This window comes from Protopterus annectens, chromosome 14.part0 (assembly GCF_019279795.1).
Source record: "Protopterus annectens isolate FY-2018-M chromosome 14.part0, PAN1.0, whole genome shotgun sequence".
NCBI classification, from domain to species: domain Eukaryota; kingdom Metazoa; phylum Chordata; order Ceratodontiformes; family Protopteridae; genus Protopterus; species Protopterus annectens.
Window position 1 is genome coordinate 833,982,518 of NC_056748.1, and position 18,203 is coordinate 834,000,720.

The following is an 18,203-nucleotide window of genomic DNA, read 5'->3' on the forward strand; positions in this document are numbered from 1 at the left end:
CCAGAATGACATCCATAACAGCTTTGGAGAGAGGCATTGCTTGCTTGAATAAGGAATTTTCCATGCAGCTAGATTTAAGGTCTTTAGCTGGCTGTGTAGTATTTGTTTGTTGTGCTGAGTCAGCAGATGTGGGATTTGAGGCAAAATCCAGGGTGGTTCTTGTGCTAAGCTCCTTAAGATTGGGTACCAGTGCTGGCGTGGCCAGTCTGGTGCAATCAGGATCATCTTTGGCTCTTCCTGCCTGGCTTTTATGAGTACCTTTGGCAGGAGAGGTAGTGGTGGGAAAGTGTATACTTGTAGGTTCTTCCAGCTGAATGAGAGGGCATCCACTTTCCATGCTTGTGGATGGTAACTCCTTGTGCAGAATTTTTGTAGCTGGCAGTTTATTGGGGATGCACACAGATCGAAGTCCGGGCTCCACCATTTCTGTGTTATCATTCTGAATATTAATGGATTCAACTCCCATTCCTGGGGATCCATGATGTTTCTGCTTAAGTAGTCTGCCAGTGTGTTTTTCTCTCCTGGCAGGAACTGCGCCTGCAGATGAACTCGAAGGTTTATAGCTGTGTTCCATAAGGTCATAGTTTGCCTACATAGGGGGTCGGAGTGAATGCCCCCTTGCTTGTTTATGTACCACATAACTGTGGTGTTGTCCGTCTTTAGGAGTAGTTGTCCTGGATGCAGCAGGTCCTTGAAAGCTATAATCGCATTTTGTACAGCTAGCATCTCTTTTTGACTGATGTGAAGATGCCTTTGTTCTGCGGCCCACGTGCCCTGAATACATTTGCCTGCCATGTGTGCTCTCCAGGTGTAATCCGATGCATCTGTTTGTCAGTGTTTGCCTGGCTGTGGGTTGTGTAAAAGGCTGTCCCTTGTTGAGGTGACAAGCTTGAGCCCACCATTGAAACTCCTGCTGAAGGCAAGGGATCAGTGGTATAAATATTTGAAAACTTTGACAGTGTTGAGACCATACATTCTTTAGGTACCATTGTAGTTTCCTCATATGCAGTCCGGCATATGGAATTAGCAGTATGCAGGATGCCATGTAACCCAAGGCCTGCAGAATTTTTCTTGCAGGGAGCTGGGTCTATGTTGCCATCAATTGAAAGTATTGAGTCAGTTGTCCTTCTTTGTCTGGCGTGAGAGATAAGCCATCTGGGCCATTGTGTTCAAGCTGGCACCCAGGAATATAATCTCTTGTGAGGGCACTAGTTTTGATTTATTTTCGTTTACTGTGTACCCCAGGCAACTTAACTTTTTTACAAACACCAGATGCTTTAGAAGAGTGTCCTTGCTCTCTGCTTGAATCAGGCAGTCGTCCAGGTACGGCTAAATTTGAATTCCTTTCTGTCTGCAAAATGCAATTACTGGTGCCAGGCACTTTGTGAAGACCCTGGGTGCAGTAGATAAGCCAAAGGGCAGTGCAGAGAATTGGTAGTGCATTGAACCAGCTATGAATCTGAGGTATCTTCTGCAGTTTTGTCTGATAGGGACATGCAGGTATGCCTCTTTGAGGTCCAAAGTCACGAGCCAAGCTTTCTTGCCCAGCATGGGAAGAAGCTGCTGTAATGTGAACATTTTGAATTTCGGAACATCCAGGTAAGTGTTGAGAAATGAAAGATCCAGAATGGGCCTCCAGGCTTTGTCCTTTCTGGGTACCAGAAAGAGTCCTGAGTAAAATCTTTGTCCTTGCTCCTGTGATGGTACCTTTTGAATAGCTCTCATATCCATGAGTGCTGAAATTTGTTTTTGAGCTTCTGCCCATTGATTTGGTGGCAGATTTGGCATTCCTTTTAACCTTGGCAGAGTGTGAAAGTGGAACCTGTAACCTTGAAATACAATGCTGAGAACCCATTTGTCTTTGGTGATCATTTGCCAAGTGTGGTAGAAGAGTGCCAGTTTTCCTCCCAAGGGGGCTGCCAAGACGGATTTGTTTGGCAACTGTAGTGGGAAGTCATTGGAGCTGCTTTTTACATGGTTGTGGCCTGTCTTCCCCTTCTTTCTGGCCTGATGCAACCCATTGTCGTGGCCTGTAAGGACCTTGTGTTTGACCTCTACCTCTTGGATGTCTGTATCTTCCCCTTTGAGGTCTGTCTGTAATTGGAAAGGACCAATTCTTAGTTGGCCAGTTTCTGCTAAACCTAGGAGGCTGAACATGTAAGAAATCCTTCACCGTTTGCATAGATTTTGCCTTGTCCTCCATTTTCTTTAATACCTCTTCTGCCTTAACTCCAAATAGCACATCCTGCTGCAGAGGTGCATCCAATAATTTTGCTTTAACATGATCTGGTAACGTATGTTCTTTTAACCAAGCACGTCTTCTAATATCAGAGCCTGTAACTGCTGCTCTGCAAGAGGCCTCTACAGAATCAAAACCACATTGCAAAGTATGCTTTCCCACTTGTTCAGCTGCATGCAACAAATCCTGCATTTCTTTAAAATTAGGAGGATCTGATTCTGGAAGCATTTTTTGTTTTAACTGAGACAGTAAAAATTGCTGATATTTTAGCATGTGAAACTGGCAATTTAAGGCTCTCATTGCTAAAGTTGCAGACGTATATACTTTCTTTCCCCATCTGTCTAATGCTCTGGAATCTCTGTCAGAGGGAACTGGATTCTTGGCTGATGAGGCCTTAACTCCTTTGGGTCCCTGAGAAATAGTTTCAGGGTCAGCGACAGGGCTTTTATACAGAAATTTATGTGAGTCAGGAACTCTGTAGTACCTGTCAGGCTTAACAGGGGCTGGAGGTAAGGAATCAGGATTTAAGCTGGATTCAGTATACACATCATCAACAATATCTAACACTGGCGGAATAGCAAGGGGTCTGTGTTGAGGTAATAAAAGGAAGTCTCTGAGCCTTTTCTTGGATTCTGAGTAATCCTGGCCTTCCCAGTGGAAATGCTCCCTCACGGTATGTAGGGTTTCCCCAAAGGAGTAGTCCTCAGGCGGTGAGGCTGATGGAATTGATTCCTCAGCATCAGAATCCTCATAAAGGGGTAGAGAGTATCCTAAATCTGAGGGTGAATCAGAAGAGATGGACACCTGGTCGGATGAGTCATAGTCTGCATCCTGTCTAGGCCTTTTATGAGGAGGGGGATGGGACCCCCTGATCACAGTAATTAGGTCTTCAGCCATTTTGAGCATTTGTTTCTTAGGCATGGAGGCCTGTCCTGGAGAATGCTGAATTTGTTTCTTTGACTTTAAAGGAGGCTTAGACTTAGCTGAGGGTTTAATGCTTAACTGTGTAGGTCTGAAGACACCCTCTGTAGCTGTGGGTTGCTCAGCTACTCCGGATCCCTCTGAAAGGTTAGTCTCGGTAGGCTGAAGAGCTTGTGTGTCCGAAGGCCCAGCCATCTCCACGTGGGAGTTAGAGGCGGCTTGTGGTTCTACAGAAGCGGTCGTCAGGGGGCTGCGAAGGCGCCTCGCCGAAAACCGGTGACTGGCCTGGAAGAGGCTTCGTCGTCAGTTTTGGGCCTCGGATGCCTATCCTTGTCTTTGCGCTTTTTGTGTATTCCGGTCATCGGAAGTTCCGACGGCATGGTATAATTGAATTTTCTACCAAAATAATGCCGGGCAAAATCAAACCGACGTTTAATAGTGCACTTGTTAAACCTAGCACAAAACTGACAACCCGTAAAGTTGTGGTCAGGGCCTAGGCATGGGATACAATAGGAATGGACATCCTTATGAGGTATTTGTTTCCCACAAGAAATACAGTTATTAACTTTTACTGACATCGGTCTGAGGCAAGAAAAAGTTTCCCCAACGGGGTACTTAGCTTTGTAGAAGACTTCGGTTCTGGATTCGGAATGAAAATCTCAGGAGACGGCTGACAGGCACCTGCGAACTGCTTTTGCTTTGGGCACCACGCGGCAAGAAAGACTGAAGAAAATGGTGTCGGCTGCATCTTATATACCCCTGTCACACTGACGTCAGGGAGGAGGCGACAGCAACAGACGCCGGACCAAGACTTTGGAACTCTGGCCAACTGCGGGACCACCTGACAGCAGGATAACCCAAGTGTAATGACTGCAGCAGTGTAACACAATGAACATCCTTGGTTCTTGACTAGCCACGAAGAGAAGAGAGCAGTTCATTGTCGATGAAAGCAGTGAAATGACATGGGATAAAGCCATCACAAACAGAGGATGAGCTCGGCACCTATGGCATCTGGAATATCATTTCAGCAATGGGATTCCTTCCTTCCTAGAAAACCAAGATATAAGCTTACCCCCTACAAGCACTAGTCCCTTTTGACAATGCTCTGTCTCAGACCTGGTGATGCATATGGGACTTTCTAGGTCTCTTTTCTGGGGGCTGAGAGGCCCTGTCTGGGTGAGATTGGGATCCCCTAATTAAGGATATTAAATCCTCTGCCAGAGTAAGCATTTGAGAACTTGAAGTGGGCCTGTGTGAGGGGGGCTTAACAGGCACTGACTTAACAGATTTGGCTGCTTTAGCCCTGGCAAAGGCCTTAATAGACATGGCTGCAGGAGGCCTAGCAGCACCACGTGCTGGGGTAGAAACATCCAAAGGGATGGTGTCTGATAAATCACTAGGAACCACAACTGTAGGTAAAATTTCTGAGGCAGATTCAACTAAGGTAGCAGGAGCCTCAGTAGTAGTCATGGATTCGGCTGAAGATTGACCGGTTTTCTCGGTTTCGGCCAAAACCGAGACACTCGCGGCTTGCTTAACCGTGGTTTCGGCCGAAACCGGACCGCAGTGTCGGTCTTTTCTTGCTTTTAACAATTTGGGTAGTCGGAGGATCCGACGGCATAATGTACGCAAAATCTGAGCCGAAAACTGTTCAGCAACTCCGACAGACGCCTAAGCGCTCGCGGTTGAAGAAGCACAGGCCGAACAGGCTGCTACGTCGTGGTCTGGGCCTAAGCAAGGCAGGCAGTAAGAGTGGAAATCTTTATGAGGTATTTGTTTCCCACAAGTTAAACAGTTATTGACTTTTTCTGACATCGGCTGAGGCAAGAAAGAGTCCCCAACGGGGTACTTAGCTTTTAGAAGTCTTCAAGTAGTATTCGGTAGTAGTAATCTCTGGATCTGACCGACCGGCACTTGCGAACAGCTTCTGCTTCGGGCGCCACGCGGCAAGAAAGACTGAGGAAAATGGCGTCGGCTGATGCCTTTATACCCGAAGACCAGCAGAGATGACGTCGGGTGAAGTGCGACATCAGCAGAAGCTGGACCCAGACTTTGGAATCCGGCCGACCGAAGGGCTGCCTGACGACAGGACAACCCATTTCTTATGACTGCAGATGCATCCATGAAGGACATCTTTGTAACTTATGGCAATGTTTTGTGTCACGTTCCTTCCTCCCCAAAAGATAATAAAGGCAAAGCTGTCATGGGTCTCAACTAATAATATGAAACTCATACAAAATACATTACATGGTGCATGTAGACATAAAAACTGGAAATTTTCACTATTAAGCATCAGGACTGAGCTCTAAATTGTACAAGCTGAAGAAAAGAGAAGGCAAGCTCGGGGATGGGGAGGGTGGAATTAAGCAGCTGATAAATGGCATGACTGCAACAGCTTCCAAGAAAAAAAATGAGTATCTGCTGCACAGAAAATGATCCAAGTCATTGAAATATCAGCTAGACTCTCCTCTAATACGTAGTAAAAACAAGAACTAAGTGGAATTGCAGCAGGACAGTTTTCAGGCATGTGCAAACCAGTAAGATGAAACAACTTTGCAGAGTACACCTAGTATGAAACACTTCTACTCTGCAGAATCATTAAAAAAGGTACGTCTGACATTCAGTCTAAAAAAAAGAACAGATACAATAGTTCTTGATGGGACACAAATGAAAAAAAAAAGAGCTATTATTTCCCAACATCCAGAGATCCCTTCCCAAAGGGGTATCTTCACACTTCTGAAGAGCTTTTAGTCTGAGATAACAACATCTAAACACTTTCAGTTAAAGTAGCAATTACTTTTTTCCCCCACTTCAGGACAATAAGATCTCAGCAGTTAATTTCTCACCAGCAATGGAAGGCCAGATCCACTACCAGAACTCTGAGATTGGTCAATCAAATCTTTCAAGGATTCTCCAGCTGGAATAAATGCTTCACCTTGCCGAAAGTCTCTGATATACACTGGTCGGCTCATGTGGTATCTAAACCTGCAATAAAACAAAAAACAGGCTCAGGACCATAAGCTAGCAATGCTTAGAAGCAAGAGACGTAGTTGTGGCAGGTGCTTAGCACAACAGTACATCTTGAAAGACAGGCCCCTTTTATCAGTAAATAGTAACCTCAGGAACTACCCTCTTTTCTCTTCTTTTGAGAACCATCTGGATTTGTATTGTACAGTCTTCTATTCCCAAAGAAACCAGCAAACTTTACCTATGTTATAATGAATCAATGTACAACGCTAGAACATAATTGTATTTTCTACACTGTCAATTACAATTTGAAAGTACTACAAATGAAAAGAAAAAAAACTTTGCACGGGGCTGGTCTCCCTGCATTTCTATGCAGGGAGAAGAGGAGACTGTACCTCATATACCTTCCCTTACTTATATACACCAACCAACTCCACATCTGAAAAACAGTTGGGAAAAGTGGAAAACATACTGCAGTGTACCCCAGTCATGTACAATACAAAAGGAATGGCTTTCAAATATCCACAGTCAGAAAAAAATATATAAATCGACTAATTAAAATACAACATAATAAAATAAATATGTACACCAAAAAGTACAGTTGTGTGCACTTACCATAAATGTAGATATTAGAGTGCATTCACTGTTGCAGTCATCACTTGTGGGTTATCCCTGCTAGGTATCCCTCGGTCAGCCCGACTACCGGAGTCAAGCTTTTCCCCTGCTCTGGCTGCTGTCGCCTGTGGAGTGATGTCAGGTCATCAGTGGTATAAAGGAGAGCAGCCGGCACCATTACATCAGTGTTTCTTGTCCTAACCTGACAGAGGCTCTTGAAGGAAATGTTTTAAAGAGCCTCTGGTGGACCAAGGCCACAAGAATGACAGTTAATCTCCAAAAAGCATAAGATTAAGGGGGAAGGTGGGAGGGAAAATAGGACTGCAACAGTGAATACACTAAAACATCTACATTTATGGTAAGTGCACACAACTATACTATGTTCTTCGTGCTTCACTGTTGCAGTCATCACTTGTGGGAGGATTCCCAAAGCTGAGGAATGGGAGGATGGAAGTATGACATTCCTAGGCCTGAGCTAGCATGCCTTGCAGAACTGCAGAGGCAAGGCCTGCCCGAGCCCTGGAGAACAGAGGCAGGCGGTAGAGTTTGGTGAAGGTGTGGACCAGGGTCCAAGTGGCAGCTTCCAGGATATCCCTGGTGGGTACTCCTCTAAGGAAGGCAGTGGAAGTAGAGTCTGCCCTAGTGGTATGTGCTCTGATACTTATGAGGGGCTTTACCATGAAAAGTGTAGCAGAACTGTATGCAGTGAGATATCCATTTTGAAATGGTCTGTTTGGAGATAGCTTCCTCTCTTTCCCTGGGGCGAAGGCAACCAACAGTTGATCAGTCTTCCTAATGGACTTTGTTCTGTCCAGGTAGTATCTTAACTGTGCACATTCAGTGTCTGCAGAATTCTCTCACCTTTATTCTGAGGGTTTGGAAAAAAGGTGGGGAGATGTATAGCCTGGTTTAGGGTCACATCAGATACTGCCTTTGGGATTAGTCCTGAGAGACACACCTTGTCTGCATGGAAGATAATGAACGGTTCAGTGGCCAAAACTGCTTGAAGTTTTGACACCCTCCTAGCTGAAGTAAAAGCTAAGAAGAAGGCAGTCTTTCAGGAAAAGTGTTTTAGGCCTGCTGATGCAGCTGGTTTGAAGGGAGGCAATGTCAGTTTTTCCAAGACATAGTTCAGGTCCCAGGCTGGAGTGGTTGCCCTTCTAGGAGGCCTAATGTTAGATACACCTCTGAGGAATTGCTTACTCAAAGGGTGAGAGAAGACAGGCTGTTCAGCATGAAAGTGAGAGTGGATTTTAATGGAGGAAAAGAAGAGACCCTTGTTAAGTTGCTCCGCTAGGTAGTCCAGAATAAGTGGGCGGGACGGCTGGGAGCTGCTGTGACCTTTAGACAGGCATCAGGAGTTGAATCTTTTCCATTTGAGTAAGATTTCCTGGAGCTGGGCCTTCTGGCTTAATAATGTCTAGGACCTGCTTGCTCAACTGTGGGTTATCCCCGGTCCCTGGGGGTTAAGCCATGCAGAATATTTGTGTGTGTGCAGGTTTTGATGCAGCATCTCCCCTCTGGCTTGTGTCAGGAGGTCTGCAGTTAACTACAGGGGCCTGTAAGGCTCTTTGGTCAGGCTGAGCAGCAAGGGGTACCAATGTTGCCTGGGCCAATCTGGTGCTATAAGGATGGCTTTTGGTCTTTCCTACCTTATTTTGAGCAGTACCCTTGGGAGTAAGGGCAGGGAGGGGAGGGGGGGTCATATAAATGAAGAGATTGGTCCACTGGAATGAGACAACATCCACTTTCCAAGCTAGGGGGTGCAACTTCCTGGTGCAGAATTTGTGCAGCTGATTGCTGTGTTGCGAGGTGAAGAGGTCCACCTCTGGTGTCCCCAGGCCTGGGTGATTTGGAGGAATGTCTCTTTTTGGAGTTTCCACTCATTGGGGGCCAAGTAGTTTCTGCTTAGATGGTCTGCTAGGGAGTTACTCCTTGGATGTACTGGGCTATCAGGTGTAGGCTCATGGTGGAAGCTGTCTGCCAGTGGCTCAGGGCTAGTCAGCAGAGAGGGTAGGAGTGTGTCCCCCCTGCTTGTTCATGTGCCACATGACTGTGGTATTGTCTGTTTTTATGAGGAGGACTCCTGGTTTTAGGTGGTCTTGGAAGGATGGGATAGCCTTGTGAACTGCCATAATTTCCTGTAGGTTGATGTGCCAATGAAGGTGCCCGAGGTCCCAAGTGCCTTGGGTGCACTGGGTATCTAAATGAGCGCCCAAAGCTAGGTTGGAGGCATCTGTGGTGATACTCTGGGCTTGTGGTAGGCAGGTGAAGGGAAGGCCCTTGTTCTGAGTGCAGGCCTCTGCCCACCAAATAAACTCATTCCCTATGCATGGAATGAGGGGGGGGAATAGTCTCCACAGATTGAGAGTGTTTGCACCAAAGGTTCTTTAGGTACCACTGGAGTTTCCTCGTGTGCAGCCTGGCCAGGGGAATCATCAGAATGCAGGATGACATGTAACCCAGTACTTGCAATTTTCCTTGCTGTGAGTTTTTTTTCTGAGAGCTAACTGGGAGAAATAATTTGGTAGAAAGCATTGTTTTTCTGGTGAGAGGAAGGCTCTGTCCAGGAGTGCACCCAAGAAGGTGATCTGCCTGGAGGGGTTTAGGTTTGACTTTTTCCTGTTGATAGTGAACCCTACAGAGGGTAGGGTTGTTTGTACAAAGAGCAGGTCCTGTAGTAACTTCTCTTTGTTGTCTGCTTAGATTAGGCAGTCATCCAGATAAGGGTAAATCTGGACATTCTGCTGTCTGCAGAAAGAAACAACTGGGCCAGGCATTTTGTGAAGACCCTGGGCTCTGTAGATAAGTCAAAGGGTAGCACAGAGAACTGAAAGTACTGTGAACCTGCTGTGAAGCATATGTATTTTCTTCAGGACTCCCTTATGACTATATGAAGGTAGGCATCCTTTAGGTCTATAGTGGCTAGCCATGCATTTTTGCCCAGTATTGGTAAAAGTTTTTGAAGAGTTAACATTTTGAATTTTGGGACCTCTCTAGGAAGGTGATTAGAGTGGACAGGTCGAGAGTGGGTCAACCAAGTGCCTTCTTTTCTTGGCACTAGAAACAGTCTGGAGTAAAAACCTTTTCCTGCTTGCTCCTGTGGCACAGACTCCACTGCCCCTTGAACACGGAGTATGTGCACTTGTTTTAATGCTTCTGCCCACTGATTTGGAGGCAGATTTTGGTAACCTGTTAAGGTTGGGACTTGTTGGAAGGTAAATTTGTAGCCCTGAAAAATCATTTTTAATTCCCATTGGTCCTTTGTTACAGACAGCCAATTTTGTTTGTAAAGGGACAGCCTTCTTCCTAACCTCTGAAGGGAGGGGGAGTGGGAGTGATTGCATGTTCTTAGAGTAGTGGGTGGACTCAGAACTCCATGTTGTGGGAGTCGTGGAGGGCCACTGCTTAGTTCTTTGCTGGCCTTGGTTTTGGGGTCCAACTGGTCTGTCCCTGCGAGGCCTCCCTTGAACCTATCTATTGGGGGCTGGCAAAGACCAGTGCTTAGAGGGAAAGTTTCTGCTGAATCTGGGAGGTTGAACTTGGAGGAAGTCTTTTACTGTTTGCATAGACTTAGCTTTATCCTCCATCTTTTTGATGACCTCCTCTGCTTCTGATCCAAACAAGGGGTCTTTATCCAGGGGGGCATCAAGCAGTTTTGATTTTACATGATCAGGCAGTGGCTGTTTTTAGCCATGCATGCCTCCTAATGACCGAACCTGCCACAGAGGCCCTACTTGAGGCTTCTAGGGCATCGAAACCACAAGAAGTGTTTATCTACTTGAGAAGTAGAGGTCAGAAGATCTGCTAACTCTTTGGAAGTATTAGTGTCAGGTAAAGATGACATTTTTTGTTTCCTAAGTTCCAAGGTGTGCTGTTGATATTTTACCATATAGAACTGGCAGTTAAGAGCTCCAATGGCTAAGGTTCTGGAGGTGTACACCTTCTGACTCCATCTGTCCAGAGCTCTTGAGTCCTTGTCAGAGGGAACTGGGTTTTTAGATGAGCTAGTCTTGGCCCCTTTGGGCACCTGTGTGATGACCTCTGAGCCTGCTGCAGGGTTTTTAAACAAGAACTTATGTGAATCAGGCACCCTGTAGTACCTGTCAGGTTTGGTAGGAGCAGGGGATAGGGCATCACGGGTGAGGCTAGATTAATTGAACACATCATCCACCACATCCAGAATAGGAGGGATGGCCAAGGGTCTGTGCTGAGGAATATCTAGAAACTCAGACTTTTCTTAAGACCGAGGATAATCTTGGGCTTCCCAGTGGAAATGCTCTGAGTGTGCAGGGTTTCCCCAAATTAAAGATGCTCGGGGGGGGGGGGCAGAAGGAATGGATTCCTCTGCATCAGAATCCTCAAAGGAGGTGAGAGGTTGTTCCTCATCTGAATCAATGTAGTCTGAAATTTCAGAATCCGGTTCTGTGTAAACTTCAGGGGAAGTATCCCTTTTTCTTTTAGAAGGAGTGGTATGGCTACCCCTTTAGAAAGTGATGAGGTCCTCATCCATTTTCAGTAACTGTCTGAGGAGGAGGAGGAGGAGTAAGATGGCGACTAGAGACAGTTTTCTTTAGGGTGATCTTACTTTTAAGACCTTAGTAAATCTATTTGTTGTTGGGATGCGGTAGTCGGAGGCGAAGACATCGCTTTTAGCTTGAATCAGTTGTGCGAAAAACCTCCTCGGAAGCTGGTGCCTGCGTAGCAGCTCTGGACCCAACCAAAGTGAAGACAATGGAGGGATCAGATGATGAAGCATTCCCCGCCGGCATACCAGACTCCAAAAGGGTCTCAGTAGAGGCATGCGAAGGAAATGAGTCGGGCATCAGGGCCTGCGAATGCGCCTCACTGAATTCCTGAGAAGTGACGACTTGCTTCTGGGATGGGTTGTCTGAAGGCTTAAGCTTGTAGGGTCTGTCCCTTTCTTTACCTTTTCATTTTTTGGGAATATCCACAGACAGCTGACAGACAGATGCCATTTCATAATGCGAGGAACTACTTCTGAAATGCCTGGCTACAAATTCATCTCTACAGCGAATAGTCCTTGAATTGAAAAGTGCGCAGAACCAACAAAGGGGGATGTCGTGGTCTGGGCCTAGACAAGTAACGCGCAAGGTATGGAAGTCTTGGTGTGTTATTGGTTTTCCACAGAGTAGATCATTGACTTTTTCGGACATCCACAAGAAAAAGGTCCCCAACGGGGTACTTGGCTTTAGTCATTTTCAGATTCAACTTCCACTCTGGCAATGAGTGAACGGGGCACACACAAACTGCTTTTGCTTTAGGCTGCACGGCAAGAAAGACTGATGTAATGGCGCCAGCTGCTCTCCTTTATACCACTGAAGACCTGACGTCATTCCACAGGTGACAGCAGTCGGAGCAGGGGAAAAGCTTGACTCTGGTATTCGGGCCTGACCGAGGGCTACCCAGCAGGGATAACCCACAAGTGATGACTGCAACAGTGAAACACGAAGAACATCTGCACTTCTTCAAACACTTGTCAGAGTGTAGGATAACTGACCATACAAGTCTCATGTGTTCAAAGATGAAGCAGCAGGGATAACGCATCTGTACAAGTATAAGCCTATCATTGCTCTCTTCTGCTGCTCAAGCTAGGGTGGCCCACAGAGAAGAGTGCTTGTAAAAGACAATGAGCAAAGTGGTACCAACATCAGTATCACAAAACTATAAACTAAGAGATATCTGCCAGCTTTTTAAAAATCAAATGATTAAATAAGATTACCAACAAGGAAGCTTTCCTGTTACAGAAACTGCTACTTACAAATATACTACTATAGTAAGGACTTTACGCAAGTGTACTACCTTCCTTGCAGAGTCAAAATAAATGTATATCACAACATTTAGGAAGAATTCGAAGCAGTACTTTGTTGCATCTGAGAGGTAGAAAATTACAGAAACTCCTAAAGCAGTCATACCTCATCTCTCAACTATATATCCAACCTAGAGAGTTTTCTGAAGTTGTGGACAGTAGTTACGCACCACGTCTCAGTCAAGGTCCAACAGTCAGGGACATCAGAAGAGAAAGTACTCGGGAGAGAAAGTACAGTTTTGTACCTACCGTAAATGTAGATGTCCGATAGGAATGCATCTGCAGTCCTTACAAATAGGTTGTCCTGTCGTCAGGCAGCCCTTCGGTCGGCCGGATTCCAAAGTCTGGGTCTGGCCTCGGCTGGTGTCGCACTTCACCCGACGTCATTGCTGCAGTTACTCGGGTATAAAGGCATCAGCCGACGCCATTTTCCTCAGTGTTTCTTGCCCCAGATGCCAGGTGCCCTCTAGGAAGGCTAAATTTGGATAAATGCCAATGATTCCAAATATTAGAGAGCAAACAAAAAATAAGCATGTATGTACATATATACAAACAAATACACCATAATAGATTCCCCCAGCTAGCTATAAGAGGGCAAATACCCTAGGAGTACCACAGAGGGAAGGAGGGTGGTAATCCTGACTGCAGATGCATTCCTATCGGACATCTACATTTATGGTAGGTACAAAACTGTACTATGTCCTTCAAGGATGCATCTGCAGTCCTTACAAATGGGTAGAATACCATAGCCAAACTGGGGAGGAGGAAAGATAGAATTATGGTGTAGTTAAGATCCCTTGCAAAACAGCAGTGGCAAAACCTGCTTGGATCTAGAGTATAAAGGTAAATTATAATGCTTGGCAAATGTATGCACGGAGCACCAAGTAGCAGCCTCTAAAATGTCTTTGGTAGCCACCTCGAGAAAAGCTGTGGTGGTGGCTGTAGCTCTTGTAGAGTGAGGCCTGATGTTTTCTGGAGTTTTCTTTCCATGGTAGGAGTAACAAAATCTAATGCAATTTCCTATCCACTTAGATATTGTCTGTTTTGAAATTGCTTTCCTTCCATTCCTGTTGCATATGCTACCAGTAGCTGGTCAGTTTTTCTATTGCTCTTGGTCCTGTCCAGGTAGTAGCGTAATTGTCTGTGTACATCCAAGGTATGCAACAGTCTTTCTCCCTGTTCTGTGGATTGGGAAGAATGTAGGTAGGTGGATAGCCTGATTTAAAGATACTCTGGAGACCACCTTAGGCATAAAAGTAGGATTTGTTCTCATGGACACTCTATCTTGATGGAAGATCAGAAAGGGCTGTACTGCCATTAATGCCTGTAGCTCAGAAACCCTTCTTGCTGAAGTGATTGCCAGCAGGAAAGCAGTTTTCCATGATAAGTATTGCAATTATGCTGTTGCTGCTGGTTCGAAAGGAGGAAGTGTCAATTTTTCTAGCACAAAGTTCAAGTCCCATGCAGGTAATGGTGGCTTCCTAGGAGGTTTTACATTTTTAATTCCTCTCAGAAACTGCCTGAGCAGAGGATGTGAGAAGACTGGAGGATCCAAGTCGTATTCTGCTGAAATAGCTGACGCATGAATCTTAATGGAAGAGTAGGACAGGCCTTTGTGGAATAGCTCTGCCAAGTATTCCAGGATGTTGGCTATGTTTACCAGTGACACATCTTCCCTTTAGCAGTACTCCAAATGAGATATCTTTTCCATTTTGCTGAATAGGTTTTCCTTGTTGAAGGTCTGCGAGCTTCCAAGATAATGTCCTTAACCCTTTGGGATAAATTTGGGTTAATTTGTCTTATGCAATGTTCCAGGCAGTCAGCTGCAGAGTTTTCAGGTTTGGATGCAGGGTGTTGTAGTTGTTCTGAGTTAACAGCAAGGGAACTAGCCGTAAGGGCCATATCTGTTCCCGAGACATGCTCCTCAGTAATGGGTACCAATGTTGCCTTGGCCAATCTGGAGCTATCAGAATGATCCTTGGACGGTCCTCTTTGATCTTCAATAGCACCTTGTGCATCAAAGGAAGTGGTGGGAATGCATATGCTGTCAGATTTTTCCAACTGAAGGATAGGGAGTCCACCTTCCATGCCAGTGGGTGGTACGTCCTGGTGCAGAATTTCTTTAATTGGTGATTGTGTGGGGATGCAAATAAATCTATTTCTGGGGGACCCCATTTTCTTGTAATGGTTTTGAAGATGTCCGGATGTAGCATCCATTCGTGGGCATCCGTGGTAGTCTTGCTTAATATGTCTGCTAGAGTGTTTTCTTTTCCTGGTACAAAGATTGCTTGTAACTGAATGTTAACTCAGGGCCACATTCCAGAGGTCCAGGGCCATCCGGCATAGAGGGTACGAATGTGTGCCTCCCTGCTTGTTGATGTACCACATAACTGTGCTGTTGTCTGTCCTTATCATCAATTGGCCTTGTCAAAGAAATGGTTTGAAAGTCTGGATTGCCAGTTTTACTGCCAGCATTTCCTTTAGGTTTATGTGTAGGTGCAGCTGTTCTTGAGTCCATAAACCTTATATGCATTTGTCCATCATGTGGGCCCCCCAACCGAGGTCTGAGGCGTCCGTTGTGATGGTTTGGCTTGGTTGAGTGCTGTGGAAGGGCAATCCTTCGTTTGATTGACAGGCCTGAGCCCACCATTGGAATTCTTGCTTCAGGCATGGAATTATTGGAATTTGAGTTTCTAGGCTGTGCTTGTGCTGAGACCATAAATTCCTTAGGTACCACTGTAGCTTTCTCATATGCAGTCTGGCATGTGGGACCAATATTATGCAGGATGCCATGAAGCCCAATGCTTGTAGGACTTTTCTTGCTGTTAGATGGTTTTGCTTTGTTAATGCCAAGAAGTAGAGAGGAGTTGCTCCTGTTTTTCTACTGTTAGGAATGCCATTTGTTTGATGTGTCCAGCTCCGCACCCAAAAAGGTTATCTTTTGGGATGGTATCAGCCTTGACTTTTTTATATTGACTGTATATCCCAGGGCTTGTAGAAGGTAAATGACTATTTTCAAGTCTTCTGCTAGCTTGTTTTTGTTGTCCGCTTGTATCAGGCAGTCGTCCAGGTAAGGGTAGATTTGGATTCCCTGAAGCCTGCAATGAGCGATTACTGATGCCAGGCATTTCGTGAACACTCTGGGCACAGTAGATAAGCCAAAGGGCAATGCTGAGAATTGATAATGCTCTGATCCTGCAAGAAATCTGAGGTATCGTCTGCAATTTGGTCGTATGGGGACGTGCAGGTATGCCTCCTTGAGATCTAAAGTTACCAGCCAAGACTCCTTGTCCAGCATGGGAAGAAGCTGCTGTAAGGTCAGCATTTTGAATTTTGGAACAATGAGGAATGTGTTTAAAGCGGACAGATCGAGAATAGGTCTCCATTTGCTTTCTTTCCTTGGTACTAGGAAGAGTCTGGAGTAAAAGCCCTTTCCTTGCTCCATATATGGTACCTTTTCCACAGCTCTCATCTTTAATAATTGATTTACTTGTTTTAGAGCTTCTGCCTTTTGATTTGGAGGTAGGTTTGGCATTCCTCTCTTTCCTGGTAGAGTATGGAAATGAAACCTGTTACCTTGGTCTATTGTCTGCAAAATCCACTTGTCTCTTGTGATGTAATGCCAGTTCTTTGAAAATAAAGCTAGCTTCCCGCCTAAGGGTGCTTCTAGTTGTTCCCTGGTAGGCGGTGCCAGAGCCAAGTCACTGTGATTGTCCTGTAGTAGTGGTAGTGGCTGTGTCTGTGCCTCGCTGGTTGTTACCCTGCCACTGGCGTCCCCTGTAGGCACCCCTGGATTGGCTTCTGCCTCTTGAACGCCTATTCCTGCCTCTATGTGCTTTGGAGGAGTCTGGAAAGGACCAATTCTTGGAGGGCCAATTCCTGCTAAACCTTGGAGGTTGGACCTGTAAGAAATCTTTCACTGTTTGGACAGATTTTGCCTTCTCTTCCATCTTCTTCAGCACCTGTTGTGCAGGAGAGCCAAACAAATTGATCTTGTCCATGGGAGCATCTAATAGTTTTGATTTGACATGGTCCGGTAAGGCCTGCTCTTTTAACCATGCATGCCTTCTGATAACTGTGCCAGTCATGGCTGATCTAAAGGAAGCCTCCAGTGCATCATAGCCGCATTTTAAAGAATGGTTACTAACTTGCTGAATGTTATGTACCATTTCCTGAACATATTTCTTGTTTAAAGGTTCATCAGAGGACAGTTTTTTTGTTAACTGGTCTAGCATAAATTCTTGATACTGGATCATATGAAATTGACAGTTCAAGGCCCTAGCTGACAGAGTAGCAGAAGTGTAAACTTTTACCCCATCTCTAAGGACCTGGATTCCCTTTCAGAGGGGAGGGGATTTTTGGCAGAGGTAGTTGCTACAGCCTTAGGCCCCTGGGAGATAGTCTCGGGATCTGCAAAAGGAGCCTTGTATAAATGGTGATGTGTGTCTGGGACCCTGTAGAACCTATCGGGCTTAGCAGGGGCCGGAGGTAATGAATCAGGAGCAGTACAGGCATCATTAAATGCATCATCTACAACAGAAAGAACTGGAGGTATAGCTAAAGGCCTATGTTGTGGTAAATGCAAAAGGTTCTAAGCCTTTTTCTGGAGTCTGAAAAATCTTGGCCCTGCCACTGAAATTGTTCCCTCATAGCATGCAAGGTTTCCCCAAAGGAAAATTCCTCAGGCGGAGAGGCAGAAGGGATGGACTCTTCAGCATCAGAGTCTTCATAAGGGGAAAAAGGAGCCTCTGGAGGGTCTGTATTATCTGAATCATCAGAGGAATCATCTGTGGAAACTGGCTCAGGGGGCTCTGCTCTAGGCCTCTTCTCTGGAGGTGGGTGAGAGGCCCTGTCTGGGTGATGTTGGGATCCCCGGATTAAAGAAATGAGATCCTCTGCTAGACTAAGCATTTGGGAACTGGAGCTAGGTCTGTGAGAGGGGGTCTTAACAGGCACAGATTTAGTAGCTTTAGCTGCTTTAGCCCTGGCAAAGGCCTTAATGGACATGGCTGCAGGAGGCCTAGCAGCTCCATGTGCAGGGGTTGAAATATCCAAGGGAATAGTGTCAGATAATTCCTGAGAAACTAACAGCAGGTGGGATATCAGAAGCAGATTCCACCAGGTTGGAAGAGGCCTCGGTAGAAGGTAAGTTTTTCGGCTGAAGGAAGAACCGCTTGCTCGGTTTCAGCCGAAACAGAGACACTCGCGGTTGGCTTAACCGCGGTTTCGGCCGAAACCGCGGACCGCGAGTGTCGGTCCTTTTCCTTGCGTTTTTTGGATATTTGTGAAGTCGGAGGATCCGACGGCATAATATAAGCAAAATCAGAGCCGAAAAACTGCTCAGCAAATTCCGACCGACGTCTAAGCGTCCGTCGGTTAAAAGAAGCACAGGCTAGACAAGCTGCTACGTCGTGGTCTGGGCCTAAATAAGGTAAGCAGTAAGAGTGGAAATCTTTATGAGGTATTTGTTTCCCACAAGTTAAACAGTTATTCACTTTTTCTGACATCGACTGAGGCAAGAAAGAGTCCCCAACGGGGTACTTAGCTTTTTAGAAGTCTTCGGTAGTAGTAGAAGTATTCGGTAGTAGTAATCTCTGGTTCTGACCGACCGGCACTTGCGAACAGCTTCTG

At 45.7% G+C, this 18,203-nt stretch overlaps 1 protein-coding gene across 1 annotated transcript in view; it reads right to left on the reverse strand.

The window, feature by feature from the left end:
- Positions 1 to 18,203, reverse strand: part of BMPR1A (bone morphogenetic protein receptor type 1A) — a 1,674,184-nt gene that overhangs the window by 952,414 nt on the left and 703,567 nt on the right. Inside the window, exon 8 of the mRNA XM_044056589.1 lies at positions 6,007 to 6,145. Coding sequence (XP_043912524.1) covers positions 6,007 to 6,145 — 139 coding nt within the window. The remainder of the gene's footprint in view (positions 1 to 6,006; positions 6,146 to 18,203) is intronic.